The sequence below is a fragment of the Schistocerca americana genome, chromosome 4, assembly GCF_021461395.2.
Source record: "Schistocerca americana isolate TAMUIC-IGC-003095 chromosome 4, iqSchAmer2.1, whole genome shotgun sequence".
Lineage (NCBI taxonomy): Eukaryota > Metazoa > Arthropoda > Insecta > Orthoptera > Acrididae > Schistocerca > Schistocerca americana.
This window is the reverse complement of record NC_060122.1, coordinates 658,383,994-658,402,813: the sequence shown is the minus strand read 5'-3', so window position 1 is coordinate 658,402,813 and position 18,820 is coordinate 658,383,994. Positions and strand designations below refer to the sequence as shown.

Here is an 18,820-nt window from a genome sequence, read left to right as displayed (position 1 = left end):
AAAAAAAAAAAAAAAAAAAAAATGCTATCAGGGTATACAAGAATCAAAGAAGTGAGTAACATAAGAGTAAATAAACATTTCCTTTGCAATTTCCTGCGATATTTTGTCTCAGGAATGTCACTTTGTGAGGACCAACTACAGTAGGAAAAGACTGCGGTACACCCTTTCGTTTCATAACTCTCTTCAATTTCACAAATAACCAGAGGGAGCGATTGTCTTTGTTCGTCACTAACGGTGCCAGGGTTATGATGGAACAAGTCGAAGTGATCGTTCAAGAAATGTAGTTTAAGTGATATTTTGTCTCGCGTAAGGCGGTATGACGTCAGTAATTCTTGTCCTATAGTGTGATAGTTGCTTAAAATGCTCTTGAAGACAGTAATGAAAGTTAGTCATACAGTTCTTGCGACGTCGCTCAGCAAATCATTTCCATCACACATTAATTCCGTAATTTGCGGAGCTAAAACTACCCCTCGGTTTTTAGTTCACTGATCGTTGGAAATTTCTGTCGCAAGTGCATGAATTATGACTTTCACAAAGTTTTTGACGAGAACCCAGTTTGATGTGCAGCGGAGATCGATACACATTTGTGTGCTCAGTAGAAGTGGCGTTCCCCACAATATTCTGTCCAGGCTGTGGCGTTTTCTTCCGTCCCCACTGTTTTACTCTCACAGAAAGTAGGAGTGTTTCGTGTACCCGAGCTGCGTACCAGAAAAGCTGCAAGTACTCTGAGATTTCAACATCTACGCCATTTGTATTTCTCGTATTGTGTAAGTGTGAATAGCAATTTGAAATTCTTGTTGGCTTCCTTCAGATTAACTACGTTATCAAACAGAACAGAAGGAAATTTCTTCCAATTGCAGAGAAGTACTGCCCTCAGACTACTTTTGCTCGAACCTGTGAATACTGAAATAAAGGTCAAGAGCCTACATAATAGACTCGATTTCAGGACAAAAATACATGTCGCCCGCGTTGGAGAAATATTCAGAAAAAAATACCATGGTTGTCACGATGAACGGTCACTTTCGTGTCTCGTAGAAGAACTTTTTCATTCATTTCACTGCGAAGGCTAAAGTTCAGGCTGATGTTTCGAGAAATTCGAATCACGAACCGAGTTGGTTGAGATCCACTAGAGACCAAAAGTCTGGCTCATTTGATTCAGAGTGTCAACGAAATGTTAGGACGGCATGAGTACCTGCTTCACTTGCTTTTCTGTGTTCGTCACTCCATTCGTTTTCACACATTGTCACAATCTCAAGAGGCACTGCCATGCGTAATTCTTCACTGTGACACGCAGGGCTTATAGGAGATGGTAAGGTTTACTCGTTTTCGACGTGATTTCAGTTATGTTTCTCAGACGAAAATAACTGTCTATTGACTGGTCCGGGATCACGGGAACGGGGAAAGTCATGAGACTTGATCCTTTTAATCGGTCCTTTTAGGAGTGTAGCACGGGACTTACAACATCTCTTGGGAGATAATTCTTGTCCTGTTCGACAACTTACATCCAAAACAGTCCGTAGAGCTTCTTTACAACTATTTTTTCTTTTTTTTAACGCTGGTATGCAAGTGATACAACCACAACATTATTCTACGCATTCAAACAATGAGACGAGGTAGAGCAGTCAAACAACCTTCATTTCCTCGAGGTAGGTTTCTAAACTGCACACGATTCGATTATTTTCAACAATTAAATTTGCAGAATATTTAAGTTAAACCACATGAGAATCCATACAAATAGTGAAAATGGATTTATGTAGGTGTGTATGTTCCACATCTCCTCCTAAATCACTGGAAAGATTTCTACCAAGCGCAGCACACATCTCACTCTCAGAACCACCTGTCTATCATAGTTCAGAAGATATGGGGTCAAAACCAACGAGATGCGTGAAGAACTAGGGCATTATGGATGACATCAAAATTTATTACTTTTCTGCTACTATCTCTATTTGAAATAAATTTCTCAGACAATATCCACATATAATTCAGGAGATATGACGCTATCCGTGAAAAACTTTCGCCTTGTGCATGACGTTTAAATTTATTACTTCTTTGTTACTAATTCCGTTCGCAACATATTTTGCACCCAGTATCCACATACGCCGCTGAATGTATCTACGAATTTATACCATTTTATGACATATATCGGAATATGACGTCATAAATACTGAGATGCATGTAAATCTGTCACATCATGTATGGCTTTGAATTTATTACCGTCTTCAAAATATGTTGCGAATAGAGTTAGTAGCAAACAAGTAATAAATATAAATGCTATGCATGATGTGACAGATTTTCATGCATCTGAATGTGCTTATATCATTGTACGACATTCATTTCAAAAGATATGACGTCATAAACAGTGAGGCGCGTGAAAAAATTCCTCATCGTGCATGAAGTTTTAACACATTTATTCTTTACTACTAAGACACTCCTACAGTCTCTACAGAGATGCTTACAAAATCGTGTTGTAGACACGTGAAGCAGCTACGCCCTGCATACAGAAATAATCATTACAGAGAATTTGTATTTTTCATGCTGTGTTTCTTAATTTGGATACTGCACATTACGCCTATTTCTTGGTACGACTGTTTCATAAGTTCAGAGGTATTTTCACGAAGACGTGGAAATGAATTTTTTTCGATATTAAACTATATTCAAACGCAGTTCAGTTTTTGTTTTCGTTTCTAATAGAAAAATGGCAAAATGGATACCGGGGCTATGTCGTGTTTGTCGGCTAGTAAGCTGCGTGCAGCGTTCTCAAGGATTCTAGTAGAGGCTAACGTGTTACAAAAACTGGTTTCACTTCAGAAATAAGCACCCATGACCTAGTAAAGAACAGCATTACATTCTTTGTAACAAAGATGTTCTAGGTCAGTATAATAAGAAATCAGGCTAGTAAGTGCCAAGTGTTCGGAGAATCAAGAAAAACATTAATCGGGCATGGTCCATCCGTCATCGTTAGAGATATAATTTTTTACTTTCTTCCTCTAATCACCAGCTGTTCCATCTACACCCACACCATCAACTCAGCAGTGTATGGTGCAGCATTGACTATTGCTTGAAGTATCGAATACGTGCAACAACCCAGTCATATTGCATCATACCTCCTCATACTTTGACATACAGTGTTTCCTGGTGAAGTATTTCAATATCACGTACACGTCAGATCACAAAAGTTGCGTATCGTGAGTATTGTCCGTACAATCGTTGACACTGCCATCCTTCCCGTTACTACGCGTTCTGAGAATCAGCTGTGTAGTCCGAATCACGCGACCGCAACACTCGCTGCGGCGGCGCCGCTGCTGAGACACCCTTCAGACCAGGGATTATGTTGACAAGCGCAATTAAGGCGATCTCTCTGGCTCTTTCGTCGTTGTGTTATTGCGGCGATGGCCGAGCAGATAACGTTGATCGGCAGCCTTTGTGAAGCCCCGGCCGTAAATCTTGGCGTCATTGTCAGAGATGTTATTCCCTCGTTCCGACCGTACCACGGATTAAGATAAACAGCCAGCGTGAAGCAATCAGGTTTTTTGGGCACGGCTTCCAAGCAGCGCCCGTCGATAAGACGCTTAGAAGGGGCACAGGGGCCTAAACAACCTTCACATACTCAGCTGATTCACAGGAATTAAACAACTGCCACCTTATGTAATCCCGTTTAATGCGGTAGCTTAACAGCCGAACAAGTCATCTTCAGGCTCACTTGTGAAATACTTAAAAATTTGACTCGACAATATTCTCTTTGTACTGATAAGTAGGTAACCCAGCACTGCCTTTTTTAACATTCTGGACTTCCCTGAGGGTCATGACGCATCTGGGAGAGCCAGTTAATGAAGAGGACAGGTCACACATCCAGTACAATTATGGCAATTTCAAAACATTCCTCATACCATGTAATTTATTCAAGTAATTGTGGCCTATGTCCCGAGGTAACCATTTGTTCCTCGAATTGCTGACAAAGAACCTATCGATCAAGTATTAGGTAAGCATAGCCCTTAGGAGAAGTAGGGGAGGAGTCTCGAGCGGCTTGCTTGTATGACGATGATGATATTTGGTTTTTGGGGCGCTCAACTGCGATGTTATCGGCGCCCCTACAGATTCCCAATCTTTTCACTGTCCCCTATTACCATCGTCCCAGATTATGATAAAAAAATGATGAGGACAACACAAGCACCCAGTCACCGAGCAGAGAAAATCCCCGACCCGACTGGGAATCGAACACAGGACCACGTGATCCAGAGGCAGCAACGCTAGCCACTAGACCCCTAGCTGCGGGCGACTTGCTTGGAGATCCATACTTTTAGTTTACGTTCTTAAAAGTTGTGCTATGGATTATTTCTATTTGTCGGTTATGTAACAGATCTACCACGTTACCTGTATTGACGAAATCGTAGAATTTCTGTGCTTAATACACTACACATAAAGTACAGCTACTCACGGAGGTCCAATATGGGTTGTTACTATCGTATGACATCGATAATTGCTAGTTACCCTAATAGATTAATGTGGGAACAATTTACACTGGAAAAAAATTGTTCCAATTTTGGTCACCTCGTGTAAATCTGGCATTGAGAATGCAGGAGGAACGTTTAGAAATGTTTCCATGTACAATGGATTAGGAGCGGGACGTGGGCAGAAAAGGTCAGACAAATGAGAAAGGCTTAATGTTGATTTTATTATTAACTGCCGCTCACACAAGTTGTTCAGCATCACCACCGGTGGCGCCGACGAGATGCTGCATCCATGTAAGGACGTAGCAGCTCTGGTGGAATCCGTGCAAGGCGTTCCTGTATACTGGCCTTCAGATCAGATAGAGACCGAACGTGTCCGTGGTGGATACGTTATTTAAGATATCCCAGAGCCAAAAGTCACGTGGATTCTTATTAGGTGATCTTGCAGTCCACGCATTTAGAAAAATTACGGAGATAATACATTCTTGGAAGGTAGCATTAAGCAGATCTTTCACTGGGCAGGTGACAAGACGTGTTGCCCATCTTACATTTAAAAAATGGTTTCTACACTATTGCGCTCATCCAAAGCAGGAATCACATGGTGTACAAGGAGGTCGTGTCGATAGCACGCAGACGCCATGGTACATCTGACAGCACCCCTGTGCGTACTCTCTTCAAAGAGGAATGGACCGACAGTAAAGGTGCTTGTGAACCCACATCACACAATCAGACTTGGCGAATACCCTCTTCGTGCACAACACACAGTTTAACAGTACCCTAGCCGGCCGCGGTGGTCTAGCGGTTCAGGCGCTCAGTCCGGAACCGCGCGACTGCTACGGTCGCAGGTTCGAATCCTGCGTCGGGCATGGATGTGTGTGATGTCGTTAGGTTTAAGTAGTTCTAAGTTCTAGGGGACTGATGACCACAGATGTTAAGTCCCATAGTGCTCAGAACCATTTGAACCATTTGAACAGTACCCTAAATTCGGTAGTTACGTGTATTCAGTGCACCCTGTAGCGAAAACTAACCTCGTCACTCCCCCATAAAGTACTGCCCGGCCACATATCACCAATTTCGATACGAAGAGCAAATTTAGAACGCTTCTGGGGATCATAATATTTCTGTTGCTGCACCGCCTTTATCTTGTACAGACTGCAAAACTTTCCGTACTATTGACATGGGATGGACCATTCTCGTGACACTGCGCGAGCACCAGCACTGCCTGGAGTAGATGCATCATGGTCAGTTACAGCAACAGCAATCTCGTCAATAACATCCACCGGGCTAGGACGCCTTCCAAGTGCCACACCAAGCTCTCCCGTGTTTTCTAATTCCGTTATCATGTTTTTGAAACCATTTAATGACACTGGCCTTCTCATCCGACCTTCCAGTCGGCGATGTTCTCTCAATTCAGTACTGTAACTGTAGCCGTTCACATAAAACAGTTTCACTAACAGCACATAGTCTCCCTTCTCGACAGCCATACTGCTTATTGACCTTATGGGTTGCCCCATGACCACGTGTATGTCATGATTTCATACGTATAGTGTACAACGCCAGATTTGCACCTCGTAGCCGAAATTGAAACTAATTTTTTTCCAACGTAAATCGGTTTCGCATTAACGCATTAGAATATCTACCATGTTTCGCTGTCATACGATGCTTACAGCCCACATTTGACCTCCGTGAATTACTGAACTTTAATTGTAACCAACCGTTACTTAGGTGTCCTTAATCCTGAGGAGGCGTTGCTGTGGCCTCGGGAACGTATGTACCACTTCGTTTGTTATCTCTCGCAGATGTAGTGCTTATTGGGTGAAAACAGCTTTATTTGCTTGTGGGGAACGAGATGAATATTATGGTGTAGTGCAGTACTTTTAAACAATAAGAAGGGATCTCTTAACTCATATATGTATATCGAGGCAGTCAAACGTGTTGTCATCTGGAATGCAATTCGTACAAATATTCTTGACTTCGCCTACTTCTAGATCTACACCTACATGGATACTCTGCAAATCACACTTAAGTGCTTGACAGAGGGTTCATCGAACCACATTCATAATAATTCTGTTATTTCAAACCCGCATGGGAGCTTTTATTTCCCTCATGTTATTATGATGTTCGTGTCTGCTTATCCCTGGGTGTTGCGTGATGTCCTTAGGTTAGTTAGGTTTAAGTAGTTCTAAGTTCTGGGGAACTGATGACCATAGATGTTAAGTCCCATAGTGCTCAGAGCCAAGCCAATCTGCTTATCCAGATCGACGACAGAAAAATATTTTCATATTCGGAGGAGAAAGTTGGTGATTGAAATTTCGTGAGGAGATCCCGCCGCAACGAAAAACGCCTTTGTTTTATTGATTTCCACCCCGTTTCCTGTACCATGTATGTGAAAATCTCTCCCCTATTTCTCGATAGTACAAAACGTGCTGCAATTCTTTGAACTTTGTCGATGTACTCCGCTAACCCTATCTGGTAAGGATCCCATGCGGCGCAGCAGTACTCCAAAAGGAGAAGGACCAGCGTAGTGAAGAAAGTCTCCTTAGTAGACTTGTTGTATCTTATAAGTGTTCTGCCAATAAAAAGCAGTCTTTGGTTCACCTTCCCCACAACATTTGTCACTGGTTCAATGTGGAAAGCTCTTCATTTCAGAGCAGCAATTATACCCAATGTTCTCAGTTACATCTTGGATGAATAGGGTGAAAAAAAAGTATAAAAATTTAACTCTATTCAGAGGAGGAGTAAAGACATTGTTATGTGACAGATATGTGACAGGTGCACGGTTTCCCCGCTCCATGAAGGTCTCGACGCGATATTCAGAGACGGTGTTTAAACTACGATGTGACGGATATTGTATTAGAGATGCTGCTAAACTCCAATGGATTTCTTATGAAGGTGAACGTTTGTATACGAGATACTGAAGAACAGGTTGCCCGTGTGGCTGAACTTGCAGTCATTGTTGGTGAAACAGCTGGTTGTTCTGTGCGTCTTAGACAATCGTTAGCACGCAGATACTAGTTGTGCATTAATCCAGACAGACAGTTCCCACAGAATCTCTAAAGTATTATTCGTCAGAGGACTGTTTGAACACCGCCTCTGAACATCATTAGCGCCACAATTTTCTTGAAACCTTAGCGGAGAAAGGGTGACCTCTGACATTTTTGTTGGATAAAAATTGTTTCGTCTCATGTCCTATACGACGGCCGAAGTGGCCGTGCGGTTAAAGGCGCTGCAGTCTGGAACCGCAAGACTGCTACGGTCGCAGGTTCGAATCCTGCCTCGGGCATGGGTGTTTGTGATTTCCTTAGGTTAGTTAGGTTTAACTAGTTCTAAGTTCTAGGGGACTAATGACCTCAGAAGTTGAGTCCCATAGTGCTCAGAGCCATTTGAGCCCTCATGTCCTATAAACATTCTACGATTTTAATTATACTTCGAATATCATGCAAAATATTCCTTGATAACACACACAGTACTAGCCTGTACAGTTTTGTTATCAATGTTATGCAAATGAGCCTCTCCTCACCAGTTCTGCGGAGAACCTCTTCATTTCTTACCACATCAGTTTACCTCATATTCTGCATCTCTCTGTAGCACCATATCCCAAACGCTTCGATTCCCTTCTTTCAATGTTTGCTACAGTCCATGGTACACTTCCGTATATTGATGTGCTGCAAACGTACATTTTCAAAAATTCGTGCCTCAGATTAAGGCCAATGTTTGATAGCAGTAGAATCCTTTTGGTCAGAAATTCTCTTTTCGCCTATACTAGGCTTCTTTTTATGTCGTTCTTGCTTCGTCCACCAAGTGTTATATTGTTTCCAAGATATTAGAGTACTTATTCAGTTTGTCTAATTTTCGTCTACTATTTCGCCGTCTCCGTGGTTTAATATCGTTATCCAATTTTCTGCTTTGGCAGTCAAACAGAGAACACGTTCCACCAACCCGTTACTGGCTCCCAGCGATCATCTCATGCGGGATCACCGTACCCCATACCGCGTTACTCCGCTACGATAGCATCTGTCTTTATGTGTGAACGGCCACTTGCTGCGCCTCTCGGCTGCTCGTATCCCCCACACTTAAAGATTTTGTAACTTGCGTCTAAATTTAATATTTCTTATAATAAAAGCACTGACGCGTAGTGACGAGAACTGTCACACTAACAATCACGTCTTTCATCTTTTATTTCCTGGTTCTGTGTTCAATTTGCTGTTTTCAACCGCTGTGTTTAAATCTAGATCAATGAAGCAGCAACGACTGCGGCTTCTTTATCCACAACTTTCCACGACACGGAAAAGAACTTAACTATTGATCATAATCGAAGAAAAAAGCAAAGAATGGAGACTAAAATGTTTCACAAGTCATAAGGAGCCATATTTCTGTTTCACACAGGAAAAGGATACAATTCATTTCTACATTGAGCGTAGCAAAATCGTATTGATATGCTTGGGAAATCATAAGTTACTTCTGTCCGACAAGATCAATTTCATAGATTAACTGTGGTTATTTCGTTTCAGGTGAAGACCTGGTTCCAGAATAGGAGGGCGAAATGGAGGAGAGCAAGCCAAGTAAGTAAAGTCATTAGTCCAACATTTGCAACTACACAAATTGAGAAGTAAGGTACCCTAGTAGTATTAACATTTAAAATTCCATTTTACTGCAACGTAAAATTAGAAATCACTGGAACGGATATACTAGCCTAATTTCTTGATTTTCGTTGAGTTATTGCTGATTTATAAAGGGACCCGCCAGGATAGCCGAGAGCGCCAGCGCGCTGCTTCCTGGACTCGGGTAGGCGCGCCGGCCCCAGATCGAATCCGCCCGGCGGATTAACGACGACGTACGGTGTGCCGGCCAGCCTGGATGTGGTTTTTGGGCGGTTTTACACATCCTACTAGGTGAATACCGGGCTGGTCCCAACGTCCCGACTCAGTTACACGACTCGCAGACATTTGAACCGCATTCACACTATTTCACGATTTACACTAGACGCAGACAGCTAGGATACACTGCTTCTGTTCAAAAATGTTCAAATGTGTGTGAAATCTTATGGGACTTAACTGCTAAGGTCATCAGTCCCTAAGCTTACACACTACTTAACCTAAAATATCCTAAGGACAAACACACACAGCCACGACCGAGGGAGGACTCGAACCTCCACCGGGACCAGCCGCACAGTCTATGACTGCAGCACCTTTGACCGCTCGGCTAACGCCACGCGGCCCCTCCTGCCGTCCAGGGGGTATGGAGTGGCAGCAGAAAGGGCATCTGGCCACCCCTTAAAATTCACCATGCCAAATCCGCACTTAACCCTGCCGACCCTGCGCAAAATGCGGGATAACGGCAGTAGCAAAATAAGAAGAAGAAAGATTGCTGATTTATAAAGGGCACTCACAACAAGACCATGAAACGGTTCCGGTTATAATCCCCACAGGTTGTACGACATACAGCCCACTGCGAGACGAGACGATCAATACCTGTTGAGACCCACTTTTGCATTTCCTCGTCCTACTGAAACCAACGTCTGCGATGTCTTTCTTCAGGTCGTCAGAGGTGTGAAAATCACATGATGAAATATCGGGGCTCTAAGGAGGATGTTACAGTGTTTCGCAACCAAATGACTGAAGCAGTGATGGCACTGTGGAGGTGGATGTTACCGTGCAACAGGATGATTCTGTCCGACAGCACTCCTGAATCTTTTGACTTTATGGTGCGATGGAGTTTCTGCAACGTGTCTTTATAGCACTGCACAATGATTGTTGTTCCACCCTCTAGGAACTTGACGAGAGAGGGTCCCTGCACTTGAAGGTGCTCATGACCTTGTCGGAACTTGTGTGAACAGTCTAACATTGCATCATCCGTAGTAATGCCTGGATCTTTCACCGTGCGATTATCGCCGGCCGGAGTGGCCGAGCGGTTAAAGGCGCTACAGTCTGGAACCGCACGACCGATACGGTCGCAGGTTCGAATCCTGCCTCGGGCATGGAAGTGTGTGATGTCCTTAGGTTAGTTAGGTTTAAGTAGTTCTAAGTTCTAGGGGACTTATGACCACAGCAGTTGAGTCCCATAGTGCTCAGAGCCATTTGAACCATTTTTTTCGTGTGATTATCACATCTTTGGCGACCTGCATAAGAACATGCATAGACATCGTATTCTGCTGGGCGAGGAAATGCAAGAATGAATTCGTCAGCGACCGAGCGCTTTCTGCGAAACAGGAATTGATCTGTCGTCTTCCAGTGGGATAAATATCCTAACCAATTTGATGATTACTTCTGAATGAACCATTCCATGGCTCCGTTGTGGCGGCTGTTCGATTTTCATGTGAATGCCCCTCACAGCTGACACATACCGTGCTGAAACTTCCTGGCAGATGCGAACGGTGTGCCCGATCGTGATACGAACCTGGAACCTTGCCGTTCGGCTCGAGGTTGATCTCCCGGTTTGGCAAGAAGTTTTAATCCGACAGGAAGTCGCAAACCTGCGTGCACTCCGCTGCAGAGAGAAAAATTTGTTCGGGGAACAGCGGATTACTCCACAGCAACCCCGTGAATTGGTGGAACATGTACTAAGTTATTCTTCTAGGCTCTCTCTCATTTCTAAATATCAAGGCCACGAATCACACATATAGACAATAGCTTCCACCTTTCACACTGTGCTTTAGTATTAATACAGTCAGAGCAGTCATGTCAGAAAATCTTTCGACGGCCAGGTATTCATACAACTCCCATGTGTTGAAGAAGCGCCTAAGAAATTTTCTCAGGGAATTTTTCAGTCCCTCTCTGTCTTCCCTAGTGTTTTCCCGTCGAACGGGGCCCAATGTTAAGGTAATCTGGCGAATTTATTATTTTTATTTTGACTGTTGCCAGATGTATATCCTGTCATCACAGTAGCCATTCAAGTATGGCATATCGTGTGCTCCATCTGCCTGTGAATCGTATACATTTTGTTGTGTTTGCTATAATATTGTAGCTGCATAGAGGTTTAGGATCAGCTTAAACGGACATGGATAACCCCCTAAACATCGCACTCAGGCTGGCCTTTGTATGAGGCAAATGGTAGTGAATTTGCCGCACTGATTCTATCTAGATCTAGTTCACCTTCCTGTCTAGCATGCTAGCACGCTGCAAGTTATCCAGTTACGCAGTTACGCAGATTGTTAGAACTAAACAAATTTCGATCCCGGATTGGTTTTAAGTATTTTTCTAACTAGTAATACGACGCTCGTCTGTGACAGTACTTACACACTTGACAAAGCATAGATACTCAATGATCTATATTATATACTACACCGTCAATACATTGCAAGGGTTGAAAGAGTCACATACACCGTCAAACGATTATTACTTTATGCTGGGTAGGTTGGCTTGTTTAGTGTTGTGCATTCCTGGGAGTATCTTCGGTGGGTTACGTGTTCTTCTTAAACAGGGAACTGTAGAATGCTTTCTGCAACGCGTAATAACGCTTCGGCCGTACGTGGTGTTACTTGCCATAGGCTGTCGTGGAACGTGGTTTATCGTGTATGTGGGAGCAACGAAATGCATCGACCGACATATTTGTGAAATATTGTATTGAGTCATACTTTGGAATGAAGATTAATGCCTGAGTGTCCAGAGATGTAAATGATAGGAGCTATGAATGAAGGAAAGTAGTATGCCTGTGAGCAGAACTAGCACATTTAATTCTTGACCTAGGTTACAGACGATAAATAGTTATGTGTTAAGAATCATGAGAGGGGGACTAGAACCTGACTTATAATTTGGAAATTACTATATAGTGACGTGGCTTATAGCGGAATGAAAGGAGAACTGTGATAAAAATTAAACAGAGTGTTATAAACAACTGCTGTTGCAGAAAGGAAAAATGATTAAGGTTTAATGTCCCATCAACGTTCAGGTCATTAGAGACTGTATTGCTATTGACTTTAACTGTGAATCCAATAAATGCAGTATTCGTACAGACTGTTTTCACTTCGAGAAACATTTGTTAATCTGATCTGTCATCAGAAATAGGCAGGATCCCGAGTATGACAATGATAATTATCTGATATACAATCAGTTAAGAACCGTCATCTAATAGTCCAATGCCAATATTGCGATACTACAGGATGTGTCAAATAAAGGTGGTCCGGACAGGTGGATACGATTGGACGTGAATGTATGCATATAACCACACCCCGTGACCCGCACACCATGTGTACGCCTGCCTTGTGACCCACATCCGTTCATTGCAGCACATTTGCAAAGTCTTCACGTCTGACAGAATTGTTAGTAGTCAGTCTGATCACGGCCCTGCTGGCCACCCAGGTCACTTGATCTGTCTGTTACTTTCTGTGAGCAGTCCTCAAGTCTAAAGTGTATCGCAAAAACCCTCACAGTCTGCAAGACCTGCAGCAGAACATTTCGGATGAGACTGCAGTAATTCCAGCAGTTATCCCCTCTCCACCTTCAATTTACATATAATTCCATCAGTCCAGCTTCGATCCACCTTCAGCAACTCACTGAACTGGACCCAAAAATGCCAAGAGATGAATGGTAGTCACTTTCAACATTTGCTACAGTCTGGTTAGAGCTACATTTCCTTCCCTCTTCTGTTTCTTTGTATCCCAGAACTCTGTTTTCAGGGTTACTTTTACACTACTGGCCATTAAAATTGCTACACCACGAAGAAGACGTGCTACAGACGCGAAATTTAACCGACAGGAAGACGACGCTGTGATATGCAAATGATTAGCTTTTCAGAGCATTCACACAAGGTTGGCACCGGTGGCGACACCTACAACGTGCTGACATGAGGAAAGTTTCCAACCGATTTCGCATACACAAACAGGAGTTGACCGGCGTTGCCTGGTGAAACGTTGTTGTGATGGCTCGTGTAAGGAGGAGAAATGCGTACAATCACGTTTCCGACTTTGATAAAGGTCGGATTGTAGCCTGTCGCGATTGCGATTTATCGTATTACGACATTGCTGCTCGCGTTGGTCGATATCCAATGACTGTTAGCAGAATATGGAATCGGTGGGTTCATGAGGGTTATACGGAACGCCGTGGTGGATCCCAACGGCCTCGTATCACTAGCAGTCGAGATGACAGCCATCTTATCCGCATGGCTTAACGGATCGTGCAGCCACGTCTCGATCCCTGAGTCAACAGATGGGGACGTTTGCAAGACAACAACCATCTGCACGAACAGTTCGACGACGTTTGCAGCAGCATGGACTATCAGCTAGGAGACCATGGCTGCGGTTACCCTTGACACAGCATCACAGACACGAGCACCTACGATGGTGTACTCAACGACGAAGCTGGGTGCACAAATGGCAAAACATTATATTTTCGGATGAATCCAGGTTCCCTTTACAGCATCATGATGGCCGCATCCGTGTTTGGCGACATCGCGGTGAACGCACATTGGAAGCGTGTATTCGTCATCGCCATACTGGCGTATCACCCTGCGTGATGGTATGGGGTGCCATTGGTTACACGTCTCGGTCACCTCTTGTTCGCATTGGCGGCACTTTGAACAGTGGACGTTACATTTCAGATGTGTTACGACCCGTGGCTCTACCCTTCATTGGATCCCTGCGAAACCCTACATTTCAGCAGGATAATACACGACCGCATGTTGCAGGTCCTGTACGGGCCTTTCTGGATACAGAAAATGTTCGACTGCTGCCCTGGACAGCACATTCTCCAGATCTCTCACCAATTGAAAACGTCTGGTCAATGGTGGCCGAGCAAGTGGCTCGTCACAATACGCCAATCACTACTCTTGATGAACTGTGGTATCGTGTTGAAGCTGCATGGGCAGCTGTACCTGTACACGCCATCCAAGCTCTGTTTGACTCAATGCCCAGGCGTATCAAGGCCGTTATTAAGGCCAGAGGTGGTTGTTCTGGGTACTGATTTCTCAGGATCTATGCACCCAAACTGCGTGAAATTGTAATCACATGTCGGTTGTAGTATAATACATTTGTCCAATGAATACCCATTTATGATCTGCATTTCTTCTCGGTGTAGCAATTTTAATGGCCAGTAGTGTATTTACCCCACCTTGTACAATAAGTAAACCTTGTAGTAGGCTTATAGTCTCCAGTATCAGCGCGTTCAAAATAACTTCAGGTTGGTCGATGATTTACATTTAAAGTGAAATAAGCTCGATAACGAATATTGTTAGGTTTGACAATACATCTGATTGGCATTCGGTGCACTTCACATGTCTGAATCTGTTAATTTGCTCGATCTGTTCTTCCGAGACGACATTTCGCTACTACATGCTAAGACTGTTTTTCTTATATTCAACTCCACAGCCGCCAAACACAGGTTAAAAGAAAATTTCGTTCCGCAGACGCTGTGTTACGTGAAGGCGTGCTGAAAAGTAATTCCTGTGATTCTTTAAAGTGAAAAGTATTAAAATAAAACAAACCTTATTAACATTCTGCATCCTTATTCTTCATTTCTATGTATTCCTATGTATTTCTCGCTGGAAGGGTCCGAATAGCAGTGTGTAACATGACAGTGTGTAAGGGAACTAATCGCTGCGTGAGAAACAGTGTGCATATATCGAGTTTCGAATTCAAAGAGTTCACTGTCATCGATCAACCTCCATACATCCGATTTTCATTCCCGATTTGGCCACATCTGATTTTCACCTACTTCGAAAACTTAAATGATACCTTCGAGAACTTCCCTTGGATAACGATGAAGCGATGCAAGCAGGTATGTTGCAGCTCCGTCAACAACGCGAAACATTATGCAGTGACGGTATGAACAAACTGATCTCTCGTTAGGAGAAATGCGTTCATCACCAGAGTGAGCAAGTTGAGAAAAAATGTGCAGACATTGAGATTAAAAATGTAGAATGTTAATAACGTATGTTTTATTTAAAAAGCTAAAGGATACCTTACATAAAAATTCGGAGGCATTACTTTCCAGCAGGCCTTCGTATTTTAATGAAATATTTTATTCATCACTATTACTCAATTTCAACCACTTGGTAAAGGTGATGAGATTAAAATTGGCAATTTGTAACGAATAAAGTGTTTCACTCAAATGGAGCACAACGTCTGAGGATCCATGTCTTCTTTTTTATGCGTTAAGAGTTTAATTTATGCTCTCTAAAAACAAATACGCTCGCACTATTAACAATAACTTCCTAAGCTTAGCCACACCTATATTTACGACAACTTAATCATAAACGAATACTACTGCATATTATTTGTAACTAAGAAACTACCTGCTAGAAGAGAATTAGATTACAGTAATTTAGTTTTCTTTCGCCTATCTTTACGGAGGGTACTCATGAAGTTTTAATTATCAACTCGAAAAAAATCGTATTGGCACCCGGTAATGTTGTAATGTAGTGATGGTGTTAGCTCTCCCCTCATTTTCATTCTTCAGTACGACACATTTTCCCAATGGTGGATGATTTTTCGACTACCTCAGCTGCAGAAGTCGTCTGCTCAGGAAATTTTCAACCGCAAAAACCACCTCATCGTCAGTCCAAAAATGTCTGCCACGTAATGATATTTTCACCAGATAAAAAGGAAGACCAAACACCCTGTATTTAGGGCTCCAAGCGCTGGAGTATTCCATGTTGAATAAAAAGGATCGCTGAGACTTAGAAATCTTTAGTCAAAGACACGACCGGTTTTTTAAACTATATTTGCACATATATTTGCCGTTTATCTGTATACAAATGTATAAATTGTTGTGGCGTAGCAAGACAGCCACGCCGCGGAAGTAGCCGGAAGGCACGCGTTTACTTTCACGCAGAATAGAGATAGGTCTGCAACAGGATACGTAATGAATGCTATAAAGAAAAGTACGTAGCTTCTGGAATACTTAACTTTAATCCATCCTTGGTACATCGCTATTGACAATATAAGTGAGACTCCATAGATACATGCAATGTTACTAATGGCGCCTTGCTAGGTCGTAGCCATTGACTTAGCTGAAGGCTATTCTAACTATCTGCTCGCCAAATGAGCAATGCTTCGTCCGTGTATTCGCTAGCAAAGTCGTCCGTACAACTGGGGCGAGTGCTAGTCAGTCTCTCGAGACCTGCCTTGTGGTGGCGCTCGGTCTACGATCCCTAACAGTGGCGACACGCGTGTCCGACATGTACTAATGGACCGCCGCCGATTTAAAGCTACCACCTAGCAAGTGTGGTGTCTGGCGGTGACACCACATAAACAAGCTTTTCAGAATTCTGGCAATGGTAGATAATGGAATGTAAAGGCGATTAGGTTTGTGTCTTCTTACATTCATTTCATAGACGCCCGGGGCCCTCCAGGGAGAAGTTGAGGCATTTCTTTCGTGATGCCGGCACCTGATAGCTTCCGGAACCACTTTGCCCACCATCACCACTATACCCGGCCCTCGGCTACCAGAACTGCAGACGTGTACCTACAAACAAAAAGAAAATATTTACGTAACTGAAATTTCTTGTTGTGACGATTTAATCCTTGTGACTGTCGCTCGTATGTTAGACTTTTTTAAGGTTTTATTGTTATATACGTCGTTTATAGTTAGTTAAGTCTTAGGAATTCCTTTCCACATTTCTCACCAATTTCCTGTAATGCGATGTTTCACTAAAAAGAGAGAGGGAGAAACGAGAAGATGGGAGGCTTCAGGTCGCGCTTCGGAAATAGTTGGCGATTTTTAATGTGCCGTTATTGTGTGCGTCTCGTAAAAGTTTTAGAATGTACTAATATGCCAAATTCGTAATCTTTATTGTAGTACACGCTACGATAAACATTTGTGAATAGTTTAAACCTCGCAATGGACCAAAATTCACATCCCGTTCCATGATACGACGGATACTGCGCTATCAGCCACCCTGTCGAAGTACGCCTCACTGGCTGACTCAGAAATTCAGCTAGTCACTTTCTTCTTCCATGTGACTTTTTATTGCTATCAAAATTAGGTTAACCTTCGACAGGATGCACTAACGACACTACTGATGACTTTATGGACAATTAGACACAGTCAATGAAGGGCTTTACTGTATGGTTAAATGATGAGGGCGTCCTCTTGGGTAAAATATTCCGGAGGTAAAATAGTACCCCATTAGGATTTCCGAGCGGGGACTACTCAAGAGGACGCCGTTATCAGGAGAAAGAAAACTGGCATTCTACGGATCGGAGCGTGGAAGGTCAGATCCCTTAATCGGGCAGGTAGGTTAGAAAATTTAAAAAGGGAAATGGATAGGTTAAAGTTAGATATAGTGGGAATTAGTGAAGTTCGGTGGCAGGAGGAACAAGACTCTTTGTCAGGTGAATACAGGGTTATAAATACAAAATCAAATAGGGGTAATGCAGGAGTAGGTTTAATAATGAATAAAAAAGTAGGAGTGCGGGTAAGCTACTACAAACAGCATAGTGAACGCATCATAGTGGCCAAGATAGACACGAAGCCCATGCCTACTACAGTAGTACAAGTTTATATGCCAAATAGCTCTGCAGATGACGAAGATATTGAAGAAATGTGTGATGAGACAAAAGAAATTATCCAGGTGGTGAAGGGAGACGAAAATTTAATAGTCATGGGTGACTGGAATTCGACAGTAGGAAAAGGGAAAGAAGGAAACATAGTAGGTGAATATGGCTTGGGGCTAAGAAATGAAAGAGGAAGCCGTCTGGTAGAATTTTGCACAGAGCATAACTTAATCATAGCTAACACTTGGTTCAAGAATCATAAAAGAAGGTTGTATACATGAAAGAATCCTGGAGACATTAAAAGGTATCAGATAGATTATATAATGGTAAGACAGAGATTTAGGAACGAGGTTTTAAATTGTAGGACATTTCCAGGGGCAGATGTGGACTCTGACCACAATCTATTGGTTATGAACTGTAGATTAAAACTGAAGAAATTGCAAAAAGGTGGGAATTTAAGGAGATGGGACCTGGATAAACTGACTAAACCAAAGGTTGTACAGAGTTTCAGGGACAGCATAAGGGAACAACTGACAGCAATTGGAGAAAGAAATACAGTAGAAGACGAATGGGTAGCTCTGAGGGATGAAGTAGTGAAGGAAGCAGAGGATCAAGTAGGTAAAAAGACGAGGGCTAGTAGAAATCCTTGGGTAACAGAAGAAATATTGAATTTAATTGATGAAAGGAAAAAATATAAAAATGCAGTAAATGATGCAGGCAAAAAGGAATACAAACGTCTCAAAAATGAGATCGACAGGAAGTGCAACATGGCTAAGCAGGAATGGCTAGAGGACAAATGTAAGGATGTAGAGGCTTATCTCACTAGGGGTAAGATAGATACAGCTTACCTTTGGAGAAAAGAGAGCCACTTGTATGAATATCAAGAGCTTAGATGGAAACCCAGATCTAAGCAAAGAGGGGAAAGCGGAAAGGTGGAAGGAGT

General features: G+C 42.8%; 1 protein-coding gene across 1 annotated transcript in view; it reads left to right on the top strand.

The window, feature by feature from the left end:
* The window catches only part of LOC124613678 (hematopoietically-expressed homeobox protein HHEX), a 162,676-nt gene that overhangs the window by 128,354 nt on the left and 15,502 nt on the right, over window positions 1-18,820 (top strand). Inside the window, exon 3 of the mRNA XM_047142395.1 lies at window positions 8,960-9,010. Coding sequence (XP_046998351.1) covers window positions 8,960-9,010 — 51 coding nt within the window. The remainder of the gene's footprint in view (window positions 1-8,959; window positions 9,011-18,820) is intronic.